Raw genomic sequence first — 22,095 nt, 5'->3', positions numbered from 1 at the left:
TATTACAAGGCCAGATATGAATACCACAAGAAAAGAAAATTATAGACCAATATCACTGATGAACATGGATGCCAAAATCCTAACAAAATACTATCCAATCAAGTTCAATAGCACAATAAAATGATCATATACCATGATCAAATGGGATTTATCCCTGAGAACTAAGGGTAGTTCAACATATGCAAATGAATAATTATGATGCATCACATTAACAGAATAAAAGATAAAAATTATATGATGATCTCAATAGAAGCAGAAAAAGCATTAGTCAAAATTCAACGTCCTTTCATAATGAAAGGTCTCAACAAATTTGGCATAGATGAAATGCACCTCAACATAACAGAGATCATATATGACAAGCCCACAGCTAACATAATACTCAATGGTCAAAAGCTGAAAGCTTTTTCTCTAGAATAAGACAAAGATACCTACTTTCTCTACTTCTGTTCAACAAAGTACTAGAATTCCTAGCCAGAGCAATTAGGGGAGAAAAAGAAATAAAAGACATTCAATTGGAAAGAAGCAAAATTGTCTCTATTTGTAGATGGCATGGTCTTATATATAGAAAACCATATAAATTCCACCAAAAACTAATTCAGTAAACTTGCAGGATACAAAGTCAACACTTAAAAAATCAATAGTGTCTCCATATACTAACAATGCACTATGGAGAAAAGAAATTTTAAAAATAATCTCATTTAAAATGCAATCAAAAAATAAGATATAACACTTAGGAATAACACAAGAAGGTCAAAGATCTGTACACTGAAAACTATAAACCACTGATGAAAGAAATTAAAGAAAACACAAATAAATGGTAAGAAATCCCACGTTCATGGAAGGGAAGAATTAATTTTGTTAAAATGTCCCTGCTACTCAAAGCCATCTACAGATTCAATGTGATTTCTATCAAGATTCCAAAGGCATTTTTCACAGAAATAGAAAAAACAATCCTAAAATCTGTGTGGAAGCACAAAAGACCCACAATAGCCAAAACAACTTTGAATAAAAGGAACAAAGCTAAAGGCATGACATTACTGACTTCAGACTCTGCTACAAAGCCATAGTGATAAAAACAGCATGGTACTGGATAAAAGCAGACATGTAAACCAATGGAACAGAATAGAGATCAGATCCCAGAAATAATTTCAGATTTATGGTCACATAAATCTGATCTCCCACGAAGGTACCAAGGATACACAATGGAGGAAGACAGTCTCTTCAATAAATGATGTTGGGAAAACTAGATATCTACATGCAAAATAAATAAATTATTATTTATTAATTATTAATAATACAATTATATTAATATATTACATGTTATATTAATGATATAATAAATATAACAATATAATTAATATAGTTTAATGATATTATTTAATTATTATAAATGGGACCCTTTATCTCACACCATATATAAAAATAAATTCAAAATGGACTAAAGACTTAAACATATGATGTAACACTATAAAACTACTAGAAGAAAAGATTAGGGAACAGCTTCTTGACATCTGTCTTAGCAATAATTTTTTGGAGAGGACCTCAAAAGTATAGGCAACAAAAGCAAAAACAGACAAATAAAAATAGACAAATGCAATTGCATCGAACTAAAAAGTGTATGCACAGCAATTGAAAGAATCAATAAAATTAAAAGACAATCTATGGAATAGGAAAAATATTTGCAAACCATATATTCAATAGGAGGCAAATATTCAAAACATATAAGAAATTAATTCAATTCAATACCAAAATTACAAATAACCCAATTAAAAATGGGTGAAGAACCTAAATAAATACTTCTCAAAAACAGAAATAAAGATGCCCAACACGCATATGAAAAGTTGCTCAACATCTCTAATCATCCAGGGAAATGCAAATCCAAACTATAATAAGATATAACCTCACACCTCTTAGGATGGCTATTATCAAAAAGACAGAAGTGTTGGTGAGGATGTGGAGAAAAGGAAACCCTTGTACACTGTTGGTAGAGATGTAAAATCGTACAGCCATTTTGGAAAACAGTACGAAAATTCCTCAAAAAGCTAACAATGGAACTACCATATGATCCAGCAATTTTACTTTTGGGTTTGTAATTCAAAGGGAATAAAATCAATGTGTTAAAGAGATATCTGCATCCCCATGTTCACTGCAGCATTACTCACAATATCATGATAAGAAATCAGCCTAAGTTTCCATGGATGGATGAATGGATAGATAGAGAAAATACGATATATTGTATTGCAAACTTGAAAATTGATAAGAGAGTAGATCTTAAATGTTCTCACCACAAAAAAAGCGATAACTATGTGAGGTGATTAATACACTAATTAGCTTGATTGTGGTGATCATTTCACAATTTACACATATTTCAAAACATTTTGTATACCATAAATATTTGTCAATTATACCTCCATAAAGCTGGGAGGAAGGGGAGGGAATCTCCTACTAAATCTCTACGTTTTCTCTTTTTCAGGCTAAGTTGTTTTATATACTGTCTAATAAAAAATGTCTGTTTTAGAAAGTAAAAACCTCAAAGTAAAAGTCAAAGAGTTTATATTTAAATGTTTTCTTTACAGGGAATACAACATTTGCCAAAGAGATAATTTGCTGCAAAGAGCTATATTTTTATGATTAGATGAAAGACTTTGACCTTTATTTTTTGCTAGAAATGTTGAAAGAGGAAAGAAAGTTGTCAGAATTCTCATTAACTACATTTGATGCATCCAGAAGAAAGTCAAAAGACTTGTTAACACACATAAACACACACATACATATGTGAAGTTTCAGCTCTTTTACCCCAGGCTATCCAAACGTTCTACATGGCTTATGACCATAAATTGTTTTAAAAAAAAAATACAATACAGCTTTTTGGTATCTTTTCCCCAAGCCAAGTCATACTTAAAACAGACTGTATGAAAGAAATATAAAATCAAGAGAAATACTGTGAAACTCTACAACGTGTTTTAAGATCAGATTTTTTTTCTACTAGGCAATCTAACTATTCCCACTTTTATCCCTTAATAATCATTGAAATAGATTGTCTTGATATTCCAGAATTCAAGAAGTTGAGCCCAAATGTTTTTGCCACAATGAAACAAGTGGTAGTCTAACCTGTTTGACAGGGAGAGCTTAGCTGTAAGGCAAATGCTTGTGCCTTTCATAACGAATCTCGGGTTAATCTCAACTCTTAGCTGTTGCCTTAGAAAAACCCTGAACTGTTCTGCATTCGAATTTACTCTCCCAATTTATCCAGCATGGAAAATGGGTGTATAAACTACAGTTCAGGTCCTCTAGTGAAGAAAGTTGCTTAACGCAATCTTTTAAATAATTGTGTGAGAGAACCAGGGGTGTAGTGCAAATGTTTAACAATTGGCTCTCTAGGTGGTGAAGGTGGGGGGAGTAGAGGAAAAGTTCTGATTTGCAGCATTTGCCCGTTTCTGTTGTATAAATACTCCCATTCTAACCAATTTCAAGCTTCCAACCTAAAGTCACTGACCATGGAGTTAAAGGTGCGGTGGCACTCATTACACAGTATTTTCACTATACACAAGCAATAGATATAAATAACCTCGACAGCATAGATAATAGTAAAACATTGTAAAGTAATGAGAAAGTGATACATTTAAAGATTGTTTTACAGGTCCGGCATAGTGGCTCATGCCTGTAATCCCAGCACTTTGGGAGGCTGAGGTGGAAGGATTGCTTGAGCCCAGGAGTTCAAGACCAACCTGGTCAATATGGCAAGACCTCATCTCTACAAATTAAAAAAAAAAAAAAAATTATCCAGGCATGGTGGCATGCACCTGTGGTCCCAGCTACTCACAAAGCTAAGGCAGGAGGATCACTTGAGCCCAGGAGGTTGAGGCTACAGTGAGCCATGATCACCCCACTATACTCTAGCCTGTGCAACAGAGCAAGACCCTTCCTCCAACCCCCCAAAAGAGTGTTTTACCCTTTTTGCAACATAATTTATGCACTTACATGTTTACATAATTGAGTTAATAATAATTGTGTTTAAAAACTAACCAGCCTACAAAATGTATTTAATTATCAGCTCTCAGGAGCTTGTATGAGCCAACTTCAGCATACCATGGGATATAACAAATATTAATAAGATATGAGGTCTCTGTTCTCACATAAGCATTCCTACTGCAAAGAGTAGCACCAGACAAGATACATATTGTCAGCATACCACAGAGAAAGCATACGCAGCCTCAACCCTAGAGTTCCTGCTATAGCAAGGCTTTGCTGATGGTGAAGTTCTCAATCATATTTGCAATGTGAATAATAGCAGTAATAGTCAACTTCTTTTTTGCTTGCTCTCTTTAAAACAGATGGTTCGTTCAATTTTATTTTAGGAATTCTATTTTCACCAAAATGCAGCTGGAACCACATACTAATGATACTAGTGCATTTAGCTCATATCTCTTTATTCTAATAAAATTATTCTATTAATGCGAAATTGCATAATATGTTCTCTCACCCCTAGTTTGCATGTCAACATGAACCAGCAACCTTTATTTCTTAGTAGTTTAAGTCTGTCGTTTTACTCTGCCCATCAAGAAACCCAGCTGCTCTCATACTTCCTTCTAGAAAGGCAGAAATATGCTAGGATACGATGGGAGAAGTCATTTTTGCAGGAAACGTTGGGAAGAAAAACTAGCTGGTTTTCCACTGGTTAACATTAGCTACTGTAACAAACAAACCTCCCTAATACAGTGATTTATGTTGTAGAAGCTAATTTTTCATTGAGGTAAAATCCAATCAGTGGTGGAGGATGAGGGATGGTGCTCTCCTCATGCAGGGTCTGGGGTCTGACAGAGGCTCAGCCATCCTTAATGCATGGCTCTCAGGGTCACCTTGTGTTTTGTGTTTTTTTAATAGCCTGTACACTTCCCTTGTGCATCACTTTTGTGTACATGTCCTTGGCTGCAACTCAATTTCACGGCCTCCCCTTGACTGCAAGGAAAACTAAGAAATGCAATGTATGCACACCCACAAAAAACAAAAGCTAAACCAATTTGGTAGACAACTACTCAATTTCTGCAACTGAGGCACAGTTCCCAGGACAATACAAGACCTATTCAATCCTATTAAAGACAGGGTAATTATTATATATGCTTGTAGCGTTTTACGATGTTAGTATATAATAGTCATAATGTTAATTTTACTTTTAAATTTTTAAATGATGCTTTTAGCCTACCAGATGCTAAAAGCAGCCATATAATGCTTTTAGATGCTTTAATGATGCTAATGAAACAAGCACAAAATCATATACAATTTATAAGTATCATCTTTTCACTCAAAATATAATCATTCATTCAGTAAATATTTATTGAGCACCTGTATGGGATGGGAATGCCAGGCATTTGCTATATAATAACAAAGAAGGCTCTTGTTCAGATGGTGTTTATATTTTTATTGGAGGCCAGGGAAGGGATAGGGAGATAAAGAGGTAATAAACAAAGACACAAGTAAAACAACATAATAATTTCAGAGTGATAAGTACATAAAGAAAGATTTCAAAGTAAAGAAAAAGATAGGACATTGGAATCACAGGACAGGATGGTCTTCTAAAAGTCAAAGGGTCATGGAAGACATGAGTCGTGAATACAAGGATTTTTGTCTTTTCATTCACAGCTCTGTCTCTATCACTTAGAAAGGCTCCTGGCATATATTAGGGATTAATAAGTAACCGTTGAATGAGAAGAGCAAAAGCTAGGGTCCTAAATAGGAAGTCATCTTGGAGTGTTGAAGAAAGAGACAGAAGGTCAGGGTGGCCACCGTGCAACAAGTTAGGTACAATGCGAGGTGTCAAGCTCTGAGAGGAAGTCAGGGGTCCTATCACGTCGGACCTTGTAGGTCATAGTAAGAAGTTTAGGGCATGTAATAGGTCTGAACTTTTCTTTAAGTTTGATCATAAGCAATTAGATGGTTATAAACAGAGGGATGCTTGGATCATATCCCCGTTTTAAAAGGTCTCTTTAGTTGTGACCTGGAGAGTGTACTACGGGAGTGGAGAACAAAAGTGGAAGCAAAGGAGGAGATGACGGTGACTAGAAAGAATGTAGGGATGCTCAAAGGGAGAGAATTCATTGTTTAGGGACTTATTTTGGTGGCAGAGCTCACAGGGCTTGATGGCATGAGGGAGAGAAAGGAATTAAAGATGATTCCTGGCTGGGTGGACGGTGGTACCATCATGTAGGCAACACCCAGTGTGATAAGGAAAGATGGGAAAGATCTGGTTTGTTTGCACAGCATCTAAGAAAGGAAATGAACATCAAAATACCATAGCCAAACATCCATATTTATTAATAATTCCCTTTTTCTCCTCCCCCACAATTTACCTTAGAAATTCTTTAAGCCTTTGTCCTGAGTCCCATCAACACTGCTTTCTTGGTTTTTGTCTGTTTGTTCATTGTCAGTGTTCCCAGGAGTCTAGTACTCCCTTGAAATGATTCCAAATATGTCTCTCACCTTATTTCTATCCTGAATTTCAACCCAAATTCTCAAACGCTTGCTGGCCACTCCCCACTGGTTGTCTGACACAGTCCATAGCAAAGCCTGCATCCTCTCTTTCAACCCTGCTCCTCCTCCTGAATTAGTTATCTCAGTCGTTCAGAGAAGAAGGCTCAGAATACTCTAATCTCTCTCTTCATTCTTCATCACCCGCATCCAAAGAGTTATAAAATATGGTATTTTAGCTTTGCCAGAATCTCCCCATGGGCATGGGTTTTTTCATGCCCATGGATGCAGACCTGCTAAAGCCCTTGCACTGCCACCCCTGGGTGCAGCAGGGCCCCCGGAGGGGCCTGGTGCTTTGCAGTCTTGAACCTGTCCACTTCAGGCTCCATGCTGCTGCATCTCATAGCTGTGGACCCGAGTTCCGATCACGCCACTGCTTAAAAGCATTCATCAGCTCCTGGCCCCCTTCAGAATAAGCCCAAATGCCACAGCAGACTTCGGATCTTCTGGAATCCAGGCTCTGCCTGCCTTTTTGCCACACCTCCCCTCGCCAGTATGTTCATCCACGGACCCACGTGAGGCTCTGTGCTGGTCCCCAAAGAAGCCACCACAAACTCACCCACCACTGTGCTGGAGTGCTGTTATTTCCTGCAGGCGGAATGCCCCTCTGCCCTGCAGTCCCTGGCAGAGTTCTATTCATTCTGCAATGCCCAGCATCACTGTCATGTCCTGTCCTCCATGAAGCACTCCCAAATACTCTAATTACTATAGAAGTAACCGTGCCTTCCTCCACAATCCCACTTCTCTATTGTCTAACACTTGCCTGTATTGAAGCTCTTCATTTTAAGGTTAACAAAGATAGCCCCATAAACCCACACTCCCTGAAACACTGTTCTACACATATTAGGTACTGAAAATCTGGTTAAAAACAATAAGCATCCTATAATGTGGGGAACTGCAGACTAAACTGATGAATGGGATTAAGATACATATGGTGAATAAATGTATTAAACAAGTAATTAATAAAGCAATTACCATGGTGAATGATTCCATTTTCTAATAATGCTTGTCCCAAGTGCACACCTTCCTCAGGCCTGTGAATCTCTCCAATTTCCAACAGCCATGACACAAATTCGCTGCAACAGAAAGCCAGTGAAAAAGCTAAATGGTTTTTCCCCAGCAAGTCTTTCCATACCATCCAGTCATGAAGCAACGATGAAAGGAATCTCAAAATATAAAGGAATATTTGCAACACATTTCAACAGATTATTTTTTCACATATGTAAGACCTACAGCCATTTAAATTGAACTCTATTCTAGAAAACCCATGTCTGTACATTCGGACATTACTAAACTATACTTAGTTTTAAACTGTTCAACTTGTTGAGGCCTCTAATAAACACAAAGTGGAAATTTTAGAGTAGTTTTAATTAAAAGGTTAGCATTAACATAAAGGCAAATGTGGGACTAAAGGATTGCAACAGATCCTAAAGATAGCTAAAGTCAGAACTGAATAGAGTAGTAACAACTTAATATAAAGAGGTAAACTGTCTTTAATGTGGTTCCCAGGCACAGAGAACCAGTGAGTTTAAAGATCAGGAAGGAAGAACAAAACAAAACTGCATGTACCGTGTGATAGGTAGGATTCTACAGAAATCCTCTCACTGCTCTCCTACCATACCAAGATTCCCTCCCCTTGGTTTTTCAATTAAATTCTAATCTAGGTACTGCTCTGAAGGGATTTCTGCATATGTAATTAAAACCCCAAGTTAGTAGACTTTAAAATATGTAAATTATCCCAGTGGGCCTGATTCAGGGAGTGGAACCCTTTGAAGCAGAGTTTTCTCAGGCTAGTGGCATGAGAGGAAGTCAGAGAAATTACAAGCACTAGAAGGATTCAATGTGCCACTGCCAGCTCTGAAGATGGAGAGGACCTGGTACCAAGACACGCAGCCTGCAGAAGCTGAGAGCAACCCTTGGCTGACAGCAAGGAAACAAGGACTTCATTCTTGCAGCCTCAAGGAGCTGAATCCTGACAACCACCTGAGTAAGCTTGGAAGGGAACTTTTCCCCAGAGCCTCAAGATAAGAGCCCCGTCTGGCCAGCACCTTGATTTTGGGGTCATGAAACCCTAAGCAGAGAACCCACTTGAGCTCTCTTGGACTTCTGACTGGTGTTGTTTTAAGCTGCTAAGTATGTGTTCATTTGTTATACAGCAATAGAAAACTAATGTACACCAAAAGACATATAAAAGTTTTACTACATTGTTTTGAAAATGTGAAATTACTTGGTAAATTCATTATTGTCTCTCATCTGTCATCCATAAGGAATACTCCAGCACAGAACCATCCATCAGAACTGTCTACCACACACTGCTGCGGCTGTGAAGGCCACAGTGGATTATAGGTTGCATCTGTCACCACTGCAGGGCAGCCCCAGGCATCACAGATAATAAGGATGATGCTTTGTATCACTTAGGAGAGCCTCAGCTATATAGCGATTAAAAAAAAAAAAAAGTCACGTGGTATCATTAAGGGAACACTAAATACAGAGACATTTTACAAATAAAAAATATTATGTTGCTCATGTTTTAAAAGTCTAACATTTGAACTTTTATATAAATAATTGAATTTGTTGTAGACTGGCTTTCTTTTTTAGATTAGAGAAACAAAGCTATGGACTGCATCAAGAAATTATTTCTTCATTAATTTCATAAACAAAAGCAAGAAAAATGACTAATGTCAAATAATTGAGGGATATCAAACTCTAAAAATGGGTTGTCTAGACTACAAAAATACTTTAAGGCAGAAAAAGTTAAAATTTTTTTATTCTTTTATTAAATAAGAACCATTCAAAACCATTGTTTTCTATGGCTGCATAACAAATTCAAAAGAAAAATATAAGAAAAGGTGAAACACAGCGTAGCAGTTAATATCATGTACTTTGCCATAAGACCATGGGGACTCAAATCCTGTTTCTGTTTCCACTACCTGCATGACCATGAGTTCATGAATTTAGCTCTTTAAACCTCAGCTTCTTCATTATTAACATAGAGATAATATTAAGAATGTCGTGCCAGGTGCAGTGGCTCATGGCTGCAATCCCAGCATTTTGGGAGGCTGAGGCAGGTGGATCATTTGAGGTCAGGAGTTCGAGACTAGTCTGGCCAATATGGTGAAATCCTGTCTATAGTAAAAATAAAAAAAAATTAGCCAGGTGTGGTGGCATGTACCTCTAATCCCACTTACTCGGGAGGCTGAGGAAGGAGAATCACTTGAACCCGGGAGGCAGAGTTTGCAGTAAGCTGAGATCACGCCACTGCACTCCAGCCTGGGCGACAGAGTGAGACTCCACCTCAAAAAAAAAAAAAAAGAATGTCAAAGTCATAGTGCAGCGAAAGGATTAAATGAGATGACAGATGTCAGGAACTCAGCACGGGGCCTGGCACATAGTGAGCTTTACTAACTCAGTGGTTGACAAGTGGGTTGAGATGGTTGTTACGTAGCTAAGGCATAATTCTCTAGTCTGATGGCACTAGATTCCTGAAAATGTCCAATTACAATGAGGGAAAGAGCCACTTTAAATATCGCTATAAATTGGAAACATTTTTAAGAGTGAGAGGTCAAGAGTAAAGGAACCCAATGAGTGGCTTTATCATGGGACCTACTGAGGGAATGGGGAAATTCCATCAACACTCTGCTAAAGGACAATGATCCACGCAGAAATGATCTCAAACTTGCACTGTAAGCAGCAGTAGTGTGCTGTTATGGAAAAGGCCACAATAACCTAACATTTACTGAGTCTCTCCTACCTATCAGGTGCTCTGGGAGAAGCTTCATATAGCATCACAATGAACTTGCACTATTCCCATACGACATAGCATGAGTGAAGGGTTAGCAAAATCTATTCTTCTTCAATAAGAACAAATTTGGCCCTGGGCTAACTTTCTATCATAGCTATACTCCCCTAGACACCTGATGAAGGTAGTGTGTCAACTGCTAAACTAGGCAGCATTGTAATGGTAAAAATAACCCCTGGTGGTTAATTTGCTTACCTATAGAAACCTAGTGGGAAGCCATAACTTGAAGTCACTCTCTTGCAAGTGGGCATATCCCAGTGAGGACCCTGAAAGTTATGCCCATGGGGTGGATACAAGAGATACTGTCATTTTGCTGCACAGGGCTTCTATGCCAAGATAAACTCACATCTTCTCTTTCCCTTGCACGAGAGCTACTACTACCTAAGGGGTACCTACAAGCAACATTATAGCTCACTGGCAGATGTGTAGCCTGCTGGGAGGATTACTCCCAATGAAGAAGAAAGCCAGATGCTGCTCTGCAGGCAGAGGTTTTCCTGGCCTGTAGATTTCTGAGTTGGGGGTTGGGAAGTGTATTAGCCCCTTTTCACACTGCTGTAAAGAACTTCCCTGAGACTAGGTGTATTAGTCCACTCTCACACTGCTATAAATAAATACCCAAGATTGGGTAATTTATAAAGAAAAGAAATTTAATTGATTCACAGTTCTGCATGGCTGGGAAAGCTTCAGGACACTTACAATCATGGCAGAAGGGGATGCAGGTACACCTTACATGGCAGCAGGTGAGAGAAGGCGAGTGAAGAAGGAAGAGCCCCTTATAAAACCATCAGATGTCATGAGAACTCACTCACTATCATGAGAACAGCATGGGGGAAACCACCCCCATGATCCCATCACTTCCCACTAGATGCCTCCCCTGGCATGTGGGGATTACAACTTGGATTATAATTCAAGATGAGATTTGGGTGGGGACACAGCCAAACCATATGAGGGAGGCAGAGGTAGCCTATGATTATGTTGTGTGTTCCCATCGCTGGTTAAAAAGACATCCTACTGAGCACTATAGGTAAACTCTACCATCATCTCCATGTTTTCAGAGCAAATGGAAACTCAACCATCCCAAATCACACAACAAATTGGTGGTACTACTAGGAGCTGAATAGATAAGTTTGATGACAGTCTAGACTGTAAACTACTTTATAGCCTACTTTATAAACTTGGGCACTGGTATTCACTAACAATATGAAATTGTTAAGCTCCCTGATCCATAGTTTCTGTATCTTCAAAAAAGTATAATGGTATTTAGCTCCTACCTAAGTATGTATTCCAGCATTAGAAATAATACATAGGAAGAAGTCAGCACAGAGGTTGGCCTAAAAAGAGCTACCTGAAGGCAGCTAACCTTCTTTCTGGCCCTGCACTAATTAAACCAGTCAAGGAATCCCACTTTATGCTGTCCAAAGGAAACAAACAACACTCAGTCACTCTGCTCTGCTCTAAAAATCAAAGTGACCTCTCTGCCTATTGCTCACTGCCTGTCTCTTCACACGACCCACATTTTCACTCTTCACCTACACCCTTTATCCTGAGTCCAGCTGCCCAAATTCTAAATTAACTTGTAGTTCAGACTGTCTCTTATCTTCTCTGTCTTTCTGATTCTGACTTTCAGGCCCTATACACATGTCCGTGCCCAACCAGTCATCCTGTCCCCTGCAGGCAAACCTACCTGCCTATCACTCCTTGCCTGGACCCAACCTCCCTTTCCCCTGGGATCATGACATATCAGAAATCTGAGAAGTCATGAATGAATGGACGGATGCCTTAAGTTTCCTGGTCATGATCCTGGCTCTCTTTCCATTCCTTCATCCTGCTACAGCCCAGGAAATGGCAACTGTAAAGAAGTTTTCAGAAGTGCCAAAGGGAATATTTTTAAAGGAAAACTAATTGAAGGAAAGTTAACAGGTGAGATAATGAGAATGTAAAAGAAAGTCATGCACCCAAACTCCCAACCCTACCTTCCAAGAAAGCATTTAGGGAACGTAGTCAGTTTTCTTTTTCTGTCTTTGATCAGATTTCCTTGTCTGCACATCATTTTATAAAGTTTCTCACCCTGTTCAGAGATCATTACCCAGGTATCTTGCTCCATTCCTAATTTTAAACCTATCAAAAATGAGAGAAAGGACAGGTAACTGAAAATTCTCTTCATTCATTCATTCAGTTGTGCCTTCATTAAGCAAGCATTTGTTGTAGATCTACCACGTGCTGGGGGTTGTGGATACAGACCCCTGTATAATAGTGCCCTGGTGTTCAAGACGCTCAGGGGCTAGGGAGACCTGCAAGGCAGGGTCTCCAGGGTATATGTCACCTTCATGCAAATTGTGCCCAAAGGCATAAAGCTTTAGCCAGAGGAATAAGAAGAACAGCTGAGTCTCCGCCTCCATTGAGTCCTGGACCAGGCACCCTTACTCAAGGTTAGATCAGCAGAACTGGACAGAGTAGTCATAGAGACAGTTCTGGTGGGAAAAAAAAAAATGTGATAAAATGGAGGCATAGCCAGGCTACCTCACCTCTCCCTGAGAAATGTTAAGAAAGGTTTCACAGAAGGGACCTGTCTTGAATGCACAGGTATGAATGGGGATTTCTAGAGAAAGCAGAGTTAACTCATTTGAAGCAACATGGAGGTCCGGAGCTATGGGTTGTAAGAGAAAAGATAGGAGATGGGCTGGTAGGATAGCCAAGATCCTTGCTCAACCTGCAGTTTCAATTTGTTTCATTCCTTAGGTATTGGACACGCAGCTAAGTGTTTTAACCAGTGGGAGGAGCAAGGTAGGGTAGTGCGGGAAAGAAAGTTATGTTGCTTTGGAAACAAAGCTCAGAGGACAGTATGGGGAACAAACTGAAGAGGGAAATATTTAAAAAGAGGGACACTTAGGAGAAATCTCAAAAGTTCAAGCAAGTTCAACTCACTGCAAATAAGGGTAGGGGCCATAGGGCAAAGAGGATGAAGTTGAGAAATAGTTAGGAGGCGCTATTGATAAGATATTGGTTAAATGTTGGCATGGAATAAAGAGAAGAAATCAGATGCCTTCCGGGCTTCTGATGAGAGTGACTGAATGGAAGCAGGGAGGCATATTGGACAAAGGCATCCAAGTAACCAGGAGTTCGGTGGGTACCGAGTATGCGTAGTGTGGACATTCAGGTGGGAGTCCAGGACTCAGGTGAAAACATGAGCATGCCCAGGGGAGAGGACAAGGCTGGACATAAAGTTTAACTAATCGGCAGTGTAGAAGTGGAAGTTAATCTGATGAGAATAGATAACCAAGGCTAGGAATCTAGTTAGAGAAAAACAGTGCCAAACTAAAATCCTAGGAACACTGGCACTTAATCAGGACTGATGAGGAGCTGTTGCAGAAGAAGGAGAAATTCTTGTATTATTTTTAGTCGTCTACCTGCAAGATTTCCTACCAGACCTTTATTTTTGACAATGCTGGAGCCATTAACATTTGTCTTTATTCAAAAATAATACTTTAAGAATGGAGTCTAATAAAGATAAATATAAAGATAACGCTCATAAGCAGTTTTAGAGAATGTGCTTTTTTTCTTGTTTGGGTCTTTTTGTTTTTTGTTTTTTTGTCTTGGGTGAATCATAGCCACACTTAAAAAAACAAAAAAACAAAAAAGGTTCAACTTGATTGAAAGCTTGATTCACCTTTTAACTATTTGTTTGCTATTTGAATTCACTGCTACGTTCAACAAAACTTAGAGTCAGTCACATATTCATAAACTTTGTTTTAAAATTTTCTATCTGGCTCTTCATTCAGGATCAATCAAAGGAGTATTTGAAAATGCTTTGGAAATTCTACAAGTATGTACCATGAATATTTCAATCAAGGTAGCAACTTTGCATATTCTTCAGGGGAAAACATCTGAAGATGGAAGAAAGAGTTCTTTGTGTTCTGAAATTTCATTACCAATGAGGTGTTATATTCTTGGGTCTCCAGAAGTAATCAACAATGTCATGCTTCTTAATTAAGAAATCAGTTGTTAATTAGTAGAAATACAAGCATTTCTATTTCTGAGCTGAATTATAGAAATATGCCTTTTTGCAGATAAACTTCACACTGGTGAATATAGCCAGGCCAAATTCCTTTTGCAAATTTTTCTAAAAGCATAACACAAATTCGAGCTAGGCCTCCTCATATGAACAAACAACTAATTGGGTTACATTGCATTATATTCATAGACCTAATAAGTTTTAAAAGTTTGTATAAATCCAGAGTGTTTAATCTATAATTAGGAATCTAACATATTGGGTCTAAGAAATTTTAATGTTCTGTTAAGTATACAGAGAACAACTGGAGGCTTTACAACACTGCATTATGTTACTGAAGCTTGTCACTTAAAGAAAAATTTGGTAATGCTGCTTTAGAAATACCAAGAATACAATGAAAAGAAAATTGAACAAATTTTCTATTTTAAAAAACGATTTAAAAGACACTACCAGTCATAACATAATTATTTTGCTAACTATGTAAGTATTACATAACAATTTTGTAAGTATCAAGTCTTTTAGTATGAGGCTCACGTCACATAGTATTAGGGTGGTGCAGAAGTAATTGCTTTCAATGTCAAAACCCCAATAATTTTGGCACCAACCTAATAAGCAACCATCATATACCTTTCTACTTTCTCATGATTTCCCATTATCTACTCCTATGCTAAGTTAGAATCTTCGCTAAGTATAATAGTGCCCAATTCATACACCCACCTTTCCGCCGTTCTCTTTCTTTCAAAATAGCTTCAAACCATTCATGCTTCTCTTCAGGTGTTTTTGCCATACAAACAAACCATTTATTTTTTGCTGTGTTATGTATCTTCCATCCATTAACAACAGTGTGTCCACTGCTATGGAAATCAGCTGTAAATTAATGGGTAAAGGCAAATGAATAAAAGGTAATACACAATATTATTATATCAACACTATCATTCAATACACAAAAGTTCCAAAACCACTGAATTGTTCAACATATCTTTGCTTTATATATGCATTTTGAAAAACATACACATTTAAAAATTTTAAGAATGTGTTTATATTGCAGACAGTCAGTGCTCAATAATGGAACATTTCTAGCTCGCAGTGTTAATACATTACATGAAACTAAACACTACAAACTAATTAACACTTACATGCTCTATGCTAAAAAATATTGTCAAAGTTTCTAAAGTAATAAAAGAATAACATGCAAGGTATTTTCTTCTCAAACATTCAAGATGTCTATTTATTTTATCTTTCTAATATTTTTTTGAAATAGCGTTCTAGGTTTCAGAGACAATTTATGTCCCACGGAACAATTTTCTATTATTTAATGAACTGCACACTAAGGATTGGCCAATGGAACACACTAAGAGTGCAATTACCTAAAACTGCAATAAATGGAAACATACAAATGGCAAAGCATTATCACTGTACATGGTCAAGACATACACTCTTTAAACCCATTTCATTCCATTTATGTCACATAAATAGAAACTTATGAAAAAATTTTTGAAGACAAATTTACATTTAATTGTCTCTTTTGTTACCTCACCACAATTTTGGGTAAACTGTCATGCTGGGTTTGAAAATGTCAACAGCAAACTCTATACAGTAGTTCTCTGTCTAACAGCAGGTAGAGAATAGTGACATAACTTGCAAACGACCTTTACTGGCATGACAGTCCCTGCAAAGCAAAGATTCCAAGATGGAAAAACCTATGACAGAGGCCTGAGTCAGCACCTGTACCAATTAAAGTGACCCTTTTCATGTGTCTCTCCTGAAAGTCATTCAGCAGCAAAGGCCAGTGTTGAGGAGGTAAGCCATAACAAAGTTAAAGGTGATTTAGAAAATGACTTCGTGGTACTTTGCTTGTTTTGTTCTTTTTTTCTCAGATGATCTACTTTATGAAGTTTTTGAGTAGAAACAAATGTGCTTGGCACTGATTCTCCCAAAATCTGGTTCCCATAGTCTTTTTCATTAGCTCCAAAATCACTACACATTATATGAGGTCAGACTAATAATACCACAAATCCACTATCAAATGATGCTGTTCAGTTGTGGAGTATTTAAAGCTTCCAGATTACTTTTGTGTCAAAATAGGATGACATTAGACATTAGTCTGTATTTTCTATAGGTGCCATAATCCATGAATAATCAGTAATGACTTCTGATAATACAGGGATTTAAACTGGCAGATCCTTCCCTCCCAAAAAATTACAAGCAATTTTTAAAAAGATTTTTTGTACTTTTATTACCTTTATGTGTTTAATTCATGTTCCGATCCTACACAAAGTAAAAGAACTTCATAATTCATGTCAGATAAGTATTCATGAGCATTAGTAGGAAAATAAGAATATTACTTCATAATTACAGTGCAATTCCTCCTTAATATCTATAAAAATAACCAGCTGAGAAATTATGATAAACTGGTGGGAAAAAATTCAGAAATTCTCAAATTCTACAAGTTTAGAACTGTCCCCCAACCCTAATCACTTGTGACCTAACAAGACCAGAATCACAAAGAAGCCCAAGCTTTTTTTCAGGCTGTCTTCTCTCTATTCAAGTCAGGCTATGATTAGCTAAGTGAACCTGGCACCTGCAGCTTAAAAGATCCCACATGGCCACTCAGGTTACTACACCTTTAACTATTACTCTAGATAAAGAAAACCACAGTAGCCAAATGCAGCCTACAGTCATAAATACGGGACTCACTCCAAAATGAACACAGTGTAGCCCTCCCATAGGGCACAGGGAACACAGGTTCACATGCCAAAATCATCCCGGTCATGCTCCTGACACCACACAGGTGTACCCCAGGGCCAGCCATCTCTATAACAGGGGGTTTTCCTTCCTTTCTTTCCTGGAGTGAGTCTGGTCACTGGCCTCTTCACACCCTGCTGGCCCTCCCTCAAATATTTTTCATCAGGCCACTTCTTAGCTCAAAAGCCACCCATTGGGTGTCTCACCACTGAATCAAGTCAAAACTACATGTAGACTCTGATTTAAAGATTCTTCCCAAATTAACTCAACTCTAACTCCTTCTATTTTCCACTATGTTCTAATGCCTTCCCACCATGCTTTTCTTGTCTGCTGCTTTCCTGGTTGTCCTGTGAATACTTATGTATTCCCCAGGCTGAGTTTCTCATCAAGCTACCCCACACTCCTCTCTGTCTCACAGATTCTTACTCCTCTTGAAAGTGGACCCACCTCCTCCATGAAGCCTGGCCTGACCAATTGAGCCTGTGCATACACATTTCTTTTGGAAAGCACATAATTCAATTCGGAATCAGATAAGTGAGCATGTGATTGATCACATGTGGCTACTGTCTCAGTGTACAGAAACCAAGATCATTAGCTGACTGTAAAATCTACTAATATGGTTTGGATCTGTGTTCCTGCACAAATCTCATGTCAAATTGTAATCCCCAAAGTTGGAGCTGAAGCCTGGTGGGAGGTGATTGGATAATGGGGAAGAATTTCCCCTTTGGTGCTGTTCTCATGATAGTGAGTGAGTTATCGTGAGATCTGGTTGTTTAAGTGTATAGAACCTCCACCGCTCCTCTCTCATGCTCCGGCTAGGAAGACGTGCCAGCTTCCCCTTCACTTCTCACCATGATTTTAAGTACGCTGAGGCCTCCCCAGCCACATGAACTATACAGCCCACAGAACCATCATCCAATTAAACCTTTTTTCTTTATAAATTACCCAATCCCAGGCAGTTATAGCAGTGCAAGAATGGACTAATACATCCACTGTCTCAAATAACAGCTTAATTGCTGCACTAATATTTTAAAAGAACAGCTTGTGTCAAATAATTTTACATGAAGAAATAATGTCCTTTTTAAAGTTTATATGCTAGCTAATTTATATCACACCAATTTTAAAAATCATAAGTAATTTTAAACATATATATGCACATACACTAACACACATATACAATTGAATATACATACCACAGGCCTCAAAATGTAGTATACATACTTCATAATAGCATCAAAATTACCGAATGTTATACAAAATAAGCAATTGCTTCTCATTTTTTTCAAAAGCTACAGAGACATATAAATAGCTTCACAATTTTAATCATAGCACATTGTCCAATATCTTCATACTTCAAAATAAAAATTAAACTTATCCATAAAGAACACCTTCACTAAAGTCATTAAAAAGTCCAACATTGCTTTGTACTTAGTCAGAATTTGGTTTAAAAAATTTAAGTGAAAGAATAAATAATTTATTAAATGGCAAACGCAGGAATTTCCAAGCTTCAATGGATCTAAAATGTTAATTTCATAGGAAGAATAATTTTAAATTGCCATTCCTTAAATGTAGAATATCCAAATTCAACAATCTTTAGTCACAGATTTATTCCAAAAACAGAAAAATCCAATGGACAGACCTGAACAAGTCACTAATTACTTGAAGCTACACAGTTTGCAAATTCCTTGCTCTTATTTCAGTACAGTTTCATATAATTAGATGGGATTTTTCCAAAACTGATACACTATAAATCTCAGTGGACGTGCCAGTATCCTTTCAATAAATTTGCATTTCAATGAGATGGAAAATATCCAAGTATTATAAAAAGGCTAAGAAACAGAAGAAATTGCCAGACTATGTTATCAAAAACATCAAGAAACTGATGTCTAAATAATGTATTCAACCCTTGTCCTGGAGATCAACACTGTGAATGCATAAATTTCTAAGGGAAACTTTCAAACTTGTAATTTGTTCATAAATATTTAACATTGAGAAAAATTTTTTGAATAAATTACCAGCATCCCAAATTGCATATGATATTATTTTTGGCAAAAAAAAAAAAAAAAAAAAAAAAAAAATTCTAATTGACTTTTCCTTTTAAAAATCTAAAAAGTAGTTCATCCCTTGACTTTTCTGAATTCCCAAATCTACTCCCTTAAGTTAATAACATTGAAAATGTATTTTAAAAAACTATTATATTCTTATATTCTTTTCAACATTTGTTAAGCCATTGTTACTTTTTAATTAAGAACATATTCAATCCAGCTTACACAACAATACTACAGTTGTGAAAGTAACTGGTTTATCTGGTTAGACTGGTATGCAACAATAAATACTATTTTTGGTGATAAGGCATGAAGATAAAGATGATGATCATTAAGATAATACAGGTACTTGATTTAAGTGAAAAAGGATACAAAATTATAAAGTTCACATTTTCAAGCATTTTTAAATCTGTGCATGAAAACGAAAATTGCAGGAAATATTTTGTATATAGTCTTATGTATTTGTCTTCGTATGACATTATTATCTAATGTTTTTTGCCTTTATATTTTTCTGCAGTTTCCAAAGTTTCTTTAATAAGCACAATTTAATTTTATAAAAATAATGTATTCAACATATTAAAATAGTTTCAAGTATTTATATCTAAAGGGAGAGCTAAATTTTTTTAATTGACTTACTTTTAAAGAACACCTTAAGAATAAAACATTTTCATCTTATCCAATTCGAATTTAACGAATATATTGAAATCTATGGTATGCCCAACACTGAACTACAGACCACATTTTCTAAAGGTCAACATTCTCACCCTCTGTCCAACCACAGAAATAAACTGGTGCATAAGAGAGAATACTAATGATCTGGTACTACTTTCTGAATGGCTTTCCAGGCGTGCACTATAAAAATTACCATGAAAATTAATTCCAGGAAGTTCAATAGCTTTCCTACTATTGCCTTTAAGCTGAATTTTCTTTAGAGCATCATGATCAAACTAGTAGTCCCAGAAAGAATCTTCAAAGAATTACTTAGATTCACTGAGAGTTGAAATCTGAAGAATGGTTGCATGGAAATTTGGCCACAGATGCAAGGGTCAACATCTGCCTTGAATATAGGAATTAATGAATAACATGGACAGTCTTAAATAAATATATATACAAATTTTTGCACTTTTGCACATCATACCATCATTTAAATTTCTTTCTATACTAAGATATAACTATGATATAAACCAAGTCATTAAGTATTATGAATAAAATTACAATAATATTATTTATCAAAAGATTCGAGATGTTTACATGCTGGCTGAAAACTTTAGTCTCATCCCAAGTACAATTAATTTTTCTGCAAGTTTTGAGCTATATCAATGCAATTAGTCATCTGATAGAGCTTCTTCCTTAGAAAACTATTTTATTATACACACAGTATACAAAAATACTCAGTATTTGTGTAATTCAAATGGAAGAAAAACTTTTCCATTCCATTTTCCATCACAAGTTCTAAGTGCTAGGCACAGTGGTGCATGCCTGTAGTCCCAGTTACTGAGGCTGAGTTGAGAGAATCATGAGTTCAAGTCCAACCAGGGCAAGATAATGAGACTCCTCACCACCACCCCATCTCAATTTAAGAAAAGGAAAAAATGTTCTAAGCATGCTTAAATATATATACATATATATATACACACACACACATCAATTCATCCATTTTATTATTTACAACTAAATATGGTATAGGTGTTTGCATTTTTCTTTTGGCAATGACAGATAAGCCTGATAGCATCTGTTTATCCCTCATTTAACTTATCCAGGGGCCAAGTATGGGGGGTACTTGGCATAGGGACATTAATCAGCTCTGCTAAGATCCATCTGCGTCAGAGCTTCATGCATAAAGTAAAAAATACAGCAGACTTAAAACCTGAGCTCATCAAAAAAGAAATGAAGATTCTATGCTGGAAATGACCAAAGAAACAACAAAGGGAGAAAGTTCATGCAGCACCCAGATCATTTCTGGGTGCTACCAAACTCAATCTCCGTAGGCTGATGCCTTGTTCCTTCACTGCTCTCCACTTGGTCCCTCTCTATGTTACAAAGCATGTACATGGAAACCCAACAAACTTAACTCTATCCCCAGCTCTGTTCTAGTCAGCTTGGTAAACATGGGCAGTTAGTTCTTAAACCTGGCCTCATTTCTATCATCTGAAATGTTAATGGGGTACATTAATTGACCATCAAGATCCTATCCCTCTTCAAAATTTCTATTATTCAATTTCCAAGTCTGAGACCCCCCAGAAACCTAGTGGATATATCCATGAGAAAACTAAATTTTCCTTGCAGGAAACTAGGGTATGGTATCCAGTTGCAGCTTGAAAATTATTTAAGTGACCTTGTAGCGACCAGGTATAGCCAAATTCCTGCTACATGCTGCTGATATATATTCAAGAAAAAGTAAAGAGGAGGAAAGCCCCAGTTGAATAATACAAAGTCTAATAAATGTCTTCATCTTATTTTAAAGAAAATCAAGCCTGCGAATTTGTGTCAAGAGGTTCCATCGGACAACTAACTTATGACAACTAAATATCCTGCAATGTCGTGTCTTTCTTCTAATTCAAACACAACAAGGTCTTAGGCACTGTATTCCACAATGCTTTTGCCCTCAGAAACTGGGGACCTGTAGGCTGGATCTTACTAGCATCAACAGAACTTTTTGGTGGAATTGAAACCAAGGACCATTTGTGCAATTCAAGTCACCCTTCACAGGATCTCACTCTCCTACCATCCGGCCCAGATACACTGGAAGACAGCATTTTATGGCCATGCCTCCAAAGGTCCTGGGCTCTTACATCTCTTTATCTAGTTCTCCAGCTGCCCAAAAGCACAGTAACCATAGTAATCACTATCACAACTCAGTCAGACCACCAATGCAGATGGCACTAATAGTGGCACTCACATCCCGGGGGGTGAAGGGAGAAAGTGGGACATAAGGGGTGGATATTCAATCTCTCAGGAAATAAGGCCAGGGG

The 22,095-nt window shown here is 37.3% G+C and overlaps 1 protein-coding gene across 2 annotated transcripts in view; it reads right to left on the bottom strand.

The window, feature by feature from the left end:
• The window catches only part of PREX2 (phosphatidylinositol-3,4,5-trisphosphate dependent Rac exchange factor 2), a 296,781-nt gene that overhangs the window by 184,879 nt on the left and 89,807 nt on the right, over positions 1-22,095 (bottom strand). For both annotated transcript variants that reach the window (XM_033202634.1, XM_033202635.1), the window contains exons 9-11: positions 15,051-15,200; positions 12,298-12,442; positions 7,501-7,601 (exon numbers count right to left, since the gene is read on the bottom strand). In XM_033202634.1, the coding sequence (XP_033058525.1) occupies positions 7,501-7,601; positions 12,298-12,442; positions 15,051-15,200 (396 nt within the window). The remainder of the gene's footprint in view (positions 1-7,500; positions 7,602-12,297; positions 12,443-15,050; positions 15,201-22,095) is intronic.

Source organism: Trachypithecus francoisi, unplaced genomic scaffold, assembly GCF_009764315.1.
Source record: "Trachypithecus francoisi isolate TF-2019V2 unplaced genomic scaffold, Tfra_2.0 Lachesis_group7, whole genome shotgun sequence".
Lineage (NCBI taxonomy): Eukaryota > Metazoa > Chordata > Mammalia > Primates > Cercopithecidae > Trachypithecus > Trachypithecus francoisi.
This window is presented reverse-complemented; position numbering and strand designations above follow the sequence as displayed.